This window comes from Cervus elaphus, chromosome 10, assembly GCF_910594005.1.
Source record: "Cervus elaphus chromosome 10, mCerEla1.1, whole genome shotgun sequence".
In the NCBI taxonomy this organism is placed as follows: domain Eukaryota; kingdom Metazoa; phylum Chordata; class Mammalia; order Artiodactyla; family Cervidae; genus Cervus; species Cervus elaphus.
The window spans coordinates 52,100,145-52,107,862 of record NC_057824.1 but is presented as its reverse complement, the minus strand read 5'-3'; the positions used below and the strand labels follow the sequence as shown (position 1 = coordinate 52,107,862).

Sequence of the window (7,718 nt, the reverse complement as noted above, 5' to 3'; positions counted from 1 at the left end):
TGGGCAGCAGGCCCTGTGAGTGCTCCGCCTGCGGGATAGACCTTCACCCAGGAGGCGAACCTCCTCCGACACCACAGGATTCACACCCGGGAGAAGCTGTACGGACAGGGTGAGACAAGGCTTTCAATCACGAATTCCCAGCACACCGAGGAATGTTAAAACCCTGTGGACTTTTTGAACGTGGAAAACCCCTTTGCCGAGAAGTTCAGGGCCAACTGTGGGCAGAGCGTCACACCAAAGTGAAACACTAGCAATTTAGAGTCAGGAAAAGCTTATTCTTTTTTTAATTTTTTAATCTTTTTGCCACACCGCCACGGCATGTAGGATCTTAGTTGCCTGACCAGGGATCAAACTTGTGTGCCCTGCATTGTAAGTACAGAATCTTAACCACTGGACCCACCAGGGAAGTCCCGAAAAGCTTATTCTCTTCAAACTAAGAAGGGTAATGACGCTCTAGAGGGATTTATTTTTATAGGATAAACTTAATTATGAAGTGTATCTGTGTCTTATAGTAACTGTGGCTTTTAAGCTCTGAAGGCAATGAATAATTTAAACCGTTAAGACAGCATATTGAATAAGGCTGAATAAGGCACAGAACAATCCCAGGGGTATACAGGGGCTATGTTCCTGGAGATGCTCCATAAAAATAGTTTTATTTTACTTATTTTTGAATTGCATTTATATTTGAACACAATTGTGAACTTGTAGATGTAGATACCATAATATGGAGGATGACATCTATCAAGAGTTTCCATACTAATTACACCCTTTTGTCTTTAATATATGTTATAACTGGAACATTCCAAATTTACTACTCAACCAGAAGTCCATACACAGTACCACATACCGTTTGGTTTTTTGTTTGCTGGCAGATATTACAGAGCACCCCTTGGATCAGGAAGCCAACAACTTCGTAAGGTACCCTCATCTCTGTCATCTAGTTCATAAGTCATGTTAAATGTGCAAGGTTGGGGCTCCCTTTTCTGGCAGTATAGTGGACCATCTAAAGTGAAAAACGTTCCACTAAACGAAAAGTGAGACTTCAAAGATGTGTTGGCTCAGATTTAACAAAAGACATGCATTAGCATGCATATATGCATGCAGTATATATGTGTAAATATGCATATGTATATACATGCAATATATGCCTAGCTGAGTAATTAGAAATATTCACATCTAGATGTACTTGATGTATATCTGTCAAGAGTTTAGCTATATTGCTGTCTGGTATTGCTGCCTCGTCATCCATCATATTTGGTCAAGAGGCTGCAGGGACCTTAAGCTGATAATAATAGCCCCTTGAACAAGGACATGCTCGATGGCAGCGATCGGCCACAAGCAGATGTAAGTCCCTGGTGTGACTCCCTCCCAGCCCTTATGATCAGCAGCCTGCCTCCCAGTGTCTGTGTGCCTTACGCCCCTTAGCCAGGACCCTGTGAGCTCGTCAGAACCCTGCTCTGTGGGTTTGAATTGACTGCTCTGGTCCTAACCCAGCGACCCCAGAGCATGCGTTCTGTGGACCCTAATAAAGGCATGTGTGCCAAGTCCAGTCTGTCTTCACTCTATCTTGACCTCCCCTTCTGCTGTGGACTCAGTCCAGGCCCTGTGAGTGTTAAGGCCTTGTGAGTGTTAAACGCGTCTATTTCAATTTCTGTGTGGTCTGTTGTTTAACCCACTCATCGTCCTACATCTTGTGCTCCACTTAGTGAAGTCTCTTAGTCGTGTCCGACTCTTTGCGACCCCATGGACTGTAACCTATCAGGCTACTCTGACCATGGAATTTTCCAGGCAAGAATGCCGGATTGGGTTGCCATTTCCTTCTCCAGGGGATCTTCCTAACCCAGGGATCGAACCCTGGTCTCCTGCATTGCAGGCAGACGCTTTACCATCTGAGCCACCAGGGAAGGCCCTTAACAATGTTAACAGTCTTGACACCTGGGAACAGGATGGTAACAATTGACAATGGGGACAGTCTTGCGATTGGGCGCTGGAGAAATGCCTTTCAGCTGTGAGAGTTCCAGGGCTCCCCCAGGTGGGATGTTCCATCTGGGGGGCCCCCTGTGCTGCCATCCCCCGACCCCCAAGTGCAGGCGCCCCAGAATCCCCCTGGAACACTGCTCTTGGGGGCTGGTTTGAGGAGCTGTGGGTGTGTCTCCTGCCTGTTACCGCCTCACAGAGGGTGAACTCCCCCAGCGAGTGTTAGACTTGGGGTGTGTTTCCCCACTTCAGGCGCAGACCCAGCTGTCGACTGATAGTAGAGCTGGCCTCGGCTTTCTGAGAGATCCTGTCGGGGCAGGTGAGGGCTGGAGTGCTCAGTGCCTAGAACCACCAACCCACCAAAGCACGGGTTCTAGGCTCCAAGGTCCCAGCTCTGGGGACCCTGCCGCCTCTGCCCTGGTGGGGGTGACCCTAATCCTGCTGGCGCTGATGGGACCACCCTGAGGGGAAGCGGCCGCCTAGGAGTCTGGTTGCCAGGGAGCCCCCCGCAGACCTTTATGGCAATGTGTGTCACTCAGTTGCTCAGTTGTGACCCCATGGACTGTAGCCGCCGGCTCCTCTGTCCATGGGATTCTCCAGGCAAGAATACTGGAGTGGGTTGCCATGCCCTCCTCCAGGGGATCTTCCCAGGGATCGAACCCGAGTCTCTTGTGTCTCCTGCATTGGCAGGTGGATTCTTTACCACTAGTGCCACCTGGGAAGCCCTTTGGTAACATCTCTAAGACCAAATCAAGGGTGGGGGGTGGGGTGGCAGGTAACAGAATTAGAAGCCAAAATCTGAAACTGGATTGCATCTTTGAAAGCTGCTAAGAGAGTAAACCTTGAACGTTCTTATTACTAGAAAATAAAATTTGGCAGCTACATGAAGTGATGTTAACTAGAGCTATTGTGGTGATACTGTCTCAATGTATACAAATTTCGAATCATTGTATGCCTGAAACCAGTGTGACGTTATGTGTCAGTTATCTCTCAATAAATAAATAAACTGAAAATTGAAACCTGATATGTCTCAAAATTCAAAATATTCTGAAAGACTTTGTACAGCAGGAGGGAAAGAAGAGGTGCTGCTATTCTGCACCATGGAATTCAGCCAAAGACCCACAATGCATAACCTTCTTAAAGAAATCAAGGGACCTCCTGGTGGTCCAGTGGCTAAGACTCCGAGCTCCCAATGCAAGGGGCCTGGGTTCAATCCCTGGTCAGGGAACTAAATCCCATATGCTGCAACTAAGACCTGGTGAAGTCAAAGAAATAGATATTAACAACAACAATAAAAAAGAACCCAGGGATGCAGGACCACCATTAGCAAACACAGGCTGGGTCCCCACATGGACTGATCTTGGCTCCAAAGCAGCTGCAACCAACCATGCTCGGCATCTAGACAGCTCCAAGGCCCTTGCTGGCTGGTCAAGGACCAAGACTTCCTCGGTGGTGGCCAACACTCATATCGTGCAGCCTGGATAACAGGGCCACTGGTGGCCCTCGGGACTAACCCGGTCCCAGGAGACGCACTGAAGCCAATCAGCTGCAGACACCAGGCTGTTAGAATGGCCATCCCTCAGCATCTCTGGAATGAGGACTTCCTCACAGCTGTAGGATTTGGGGAAGAATTGTGGGAGGGGGCTTCCTGTGTGCCTCGGGTTCCTGAGCACCGACCTCAGAGCAGCAGAAGGTAGGAATGGAGCTGGCACAGACAGATGGCCGGGGACCCCCTTCCATAAGATTGCTTTTCTTTCTTTTATAGTCTCTTCCTCTTGTCCTTCTCTCTTGTTAAAATTGAAGTAAAATTGGTTTACGATGTTGTGTTTCAGGTGTATAGCAATGTGATTCAGTTATAGGTCTATTTTTCAGATTCCTTTCCCTTACAGGTCATTACAGAATATCGCATTGAGTTCCCCTGCTATACAGTAGGTCTTTGTCGGTTATCTATCTTGTGTATAGTAGGTGTGTATCTGCTAATCCCAAACTCCTAATTTATCCCCCCTGCCCCGCACTTTTCCCTTTGGTAACATTAAGTTTGTTTTCATTGCAGCATGTGGGATCTAGTTCCCTGATCAGGAATCAAACCTGGGCTCCCTGTATGGGAAGTGTGGATCCTTAGCCACTGGACCACCAGGGAAGTCCCTGGGTCTCTTTCATAAGGGCACTTATCTGATTCGTGAAGTCTCTGCCCTCACGACCTCATCAACTCTAGAGACCCCCCCCACCTCCTAATCACAGACTAATAATGGGGAGCAGTTTTCAACATGTGAATTTCGGGGTAGGGGGGACACGTTCAGTCTACAGCAGGTATGGTGATGGGACTTACTGCTGAATTATACGAGGGATTTTCATAGATGTAAAAAGGCAGCACAAAGCAGTGTGAGTACAAGTGTGATAATTTGAAGCTTCTCTTTGTGAATGGCTTGAACCAGTCCCAGTTCATCTCACATAAAACAAACTCCACAAATCTTAAGGATGCATCTTGGTGAAGTTTTGCACATACATATACCCCATGGAATCACCACCCAAGTTGACATATAGAATGTTGCCAGCATCCAGGCAATCTCCCTGTGCCCTCAGCCAACCCAAACCCCTCCCCCAGTTAACCACCACGACAACATCAAAAGCCACACATGAGCTTGTCATTGGCCTTTACTTAAATGGGAGCATGCAGTATGTGTTCTTTGCGTCTTGCTCCTTACACTATTATATCTGTGGTGTTCTCATTTTTTGCCAATAGCAGTACTTCATTCTTTTTTGTTGTTTGTAGTATTCCATTGCATGAACAAGCCACAAGCTGGGTTTTTTGAAACGTAGACCATTGTTTAAATTCCTTATTAAGTTCTTTTATGGTATTGCTTCAGTTTAATGTTCTGGTTTTTTGGCTGCAAGGCACGTGGGATCTTAGCTCCCCAACCAGGGATCAAACCTGCACCCCCTGCACTGGAAGGCAAAGTCTTAACCATTGAACTGCCAGGGTAGTCCTGCCACAAGCTGGCTGTATTCATTCTGTGTTCGTGAACATCTGGATCATTTCCAGTTTTTGTCTATTATAAACAGTGCTGCCATAGACTTCTCCTACGTGAATACTCACTCCTTTTCAAAAGATACTGTGTGGCTACGACTCAGAGCAGGTGTTCTCAACCAGGGGTGGCTTTGTCCCTAAGGCATGTTTGCCAACGTGTGAGGACATTTTTGACCATCACAACTTGGGTAGGGGAGTGCTGTGTGCCACGTGGGTAGAGACAAAGGATGCGGTTGAGGGCCCTACAATGCGCAGGTCGGTACCCCCCTCAGAGAGATCTATCCACTCAAAATGTCCACAGAAGCAGAAGAACTAGGCTGGAGCCTGATTTTGGGGTCCTTGTCTGCTGCCTCCAGGTTGTGTCCAGTAGGCCTTGGGGAATCATAGATGGCTCTGGAATGTGAGGTTTCCGCCCAGGAGAGGGGACTTCAGAATAGACCCCACCTGGCATCAGCGTTAGGTGACATCAGCCTGGTGGGTGGCGCCTGGCGTCCTGGGGCCCACGGCCCGCCACAGCGCGCCCTGCACGTCGCGGTTCCGCAGCGTGTAGATGGCCGGGTAGAGCAGCGGGGTGAGGTTGATGTAGATGAGCGAGACTAGCTTGTCCTCCTCCAGGGAGCGGCTGCGCAGGGGCCGGGCGTACATGGCCGTGGCGCAGCCGTAGTGCAGCACGGCCACTGTCAGGTGGGACGCCACGGTGCTGAAGGCCTTGCGGCGGCCCGCGGCCCCACCCACGCCGAGGATGACCGCCAGCACCCGGGTGTAGGAGAGCAGGATGAGGGCCAGCGGCAGCACCAGCAGCAGCAGGCAGGCCGCCAGCAGGACGTACTCCTGAAGGTCCCGGTCGCCGCAGGCCAGCACCAAGACTGCCGGGAGGTCACAGAAGACGTGGTTGACCAGGCCCCCGTGGCAGAAGGGCAGCTGGAAGATGGCCGTGGTGAGGCCCAAGGCCAGGAGAGAGCCCCCCAGGCCGCAGCAGGCCAGGAGGCACCAGCAGAGCCCCGCGGTCATGAGCTGGGGGTAGTAGAGGGGGTGGCAGATGGCCAGGTAGCGGTCCAGGGCCATGGCCGCCAGCAGCAGGCACTCGGAGCCCCCCAGCGCCACAAAGAGGCCCATCTGGGCGGCGCAGGTGGAGGGGCCCACCGCCTGGCCCCCGGGTGGCAGGAGGAAGCCGGCCAGCATGGGCGGGGTCAGCACCAGTGTATAGGCCACCTCCACGGCAGACAGGGCCCCCAGGAAGAAGTACATGGGGGTGTGCAGGGCGGCATCCACCACGGCCAGGCCCACGATCAGCAGATTCCCCGTCAGCGTGGCCAGATAGAGCGGCAGGAGGAGGGCAAAGAGCAGCGCCCGGAGCTCCGGGGGCCACCCTGAGAAGCCCAGGATCACGAACTCCCATGGGACGCTCCCGTTGGACTCGGGCCAGTGACTCATCGTTGGGACCTGGGCAAGGAGCAGCGGGGCCTTCTCTTCTCCTTGGCTCGTCCTACGCCTGCCTTCCCTGGCCCACGCATTGCTTCCCTTCCTGCACCCACCCTAGGGATGCAGCGCTTTCTCCCCAACCCAGTGTTTTCCACCTCGTTTCCAGCAGCCTCAACATCCTCCAGAAATTCAAGACTTTCGGAGCCATGGTCCACCCTCCCTTCTGGCCTCCTGCACCCCATTGCTTTTCCAGGCATCCAGGGGTCTTCTTCATACCTGCCCACTGCCCTCTGGTTCTATCCTGCCTTCTAAACCCCACACCACCTGTACCCTGGGGCCAGCCTCCCAGGTTCCAGCCTATGGTGATGACAACCCATATGGCGCGGCTGAACCCCGGACTGGAAGACTGAACGGGCCCCCGTTTCCACCAGCTGACCCTGAGCAGCATTAGTGTCTCCGGTTTGCAGAGGCCCAACCTTCCTCCCTTACACGAGGTCAGACCTCCTAGATCCCTGTTGGTAAGACTCATGTGTTCCTCTCTGACCTGCCGCAACCTCTGTGTTCTGTTGTATTTATTTTCCATTCCTTTCTCTTGACAGGACTTGGGACAAACCCCTGGCAGACCCGGGCCTGTTGTTTCCCTCTGACGAAGTTACAGGGAAAAAACCGGGCCAGGAAGATGACCCGCCCTCTATGCGCTGTGATGAGCCTTCCTGAGCGACAGCATCCTGTTCTCTGACTTAAGTGAGCCCCGGATCTCTTTCACGACCCACTCCCGTCTCTTAGCGGCAGGCCGTAGGCATTCCAGCAGCACTGCCAACCCAACCAGTCCTGAACTCACTGCATTGCTTCAGACCCAAACTCCCCCTCCTTCTGTGGTTGGAGCTGGTCCAGCACTGAAATTGGAAACCAGGAAAGCATGGCCGGTGAATTCCCTCTCCTGCACCTTCAAGTACAACAGGGCATTGCGCCCCGCGGTCACTACTGACAGCCTCCAGAGGCTCTTTTCTCCCCAGACTCCTGTTTTCTTTTCCCTGAATGATCCCAACAGATCCTGCCCGGCCCACCTGCTCCTGGCTGCATCCTTCTAACCACTTTTTTGTACCACCAATGGGAACGACCCTTTGAAAGGATGGATACCAACTATCCCTTCTTACCTTCAGGTTTAAGTCTACAAAGTCCTCAGCACAGCGTGCCATCCAGCTTCACGTCTTGCTCATTCAGGATGCCCTGGAGTCCCAGCATCATCTTCCTAAAAAAGATGGGAGGTTCCATTCTTCCTTCAAGGAGG

General features: G+C 51.8%; 1 protein-coding gene across 1 annotated transcript; it reads right to left on the bottom strand.

Annotated features, from left to right (window-relative positions):
* Positions 1 to 5,461: 5,461 nt before the first annotated feature.
* Positions 5,462 to 6,439, bottom strand: LOC122702043 (olfactory receptor 10AC1-like). The gene has a single exon (XM_043915554.1). It carries the CDS (start codon positions 6,437 to 6,439, stop codon positions 5,462 to 5,464), a length of 978 nt encoding a protein of 325 aa, XP_043771489.1.
* Positions 6,440 to 7,718: the final 1,279 nt, after the last annotated feature.

Coding starts and splice junctions, on each gene's coding strand:
- LOC122702043 (XM_043915554.1), bottom strand. CDS start 6,439: ATGAGTCACTGGCCCGAGTCCAACGGGAGCGTCCCATGGGAGTTCGTG.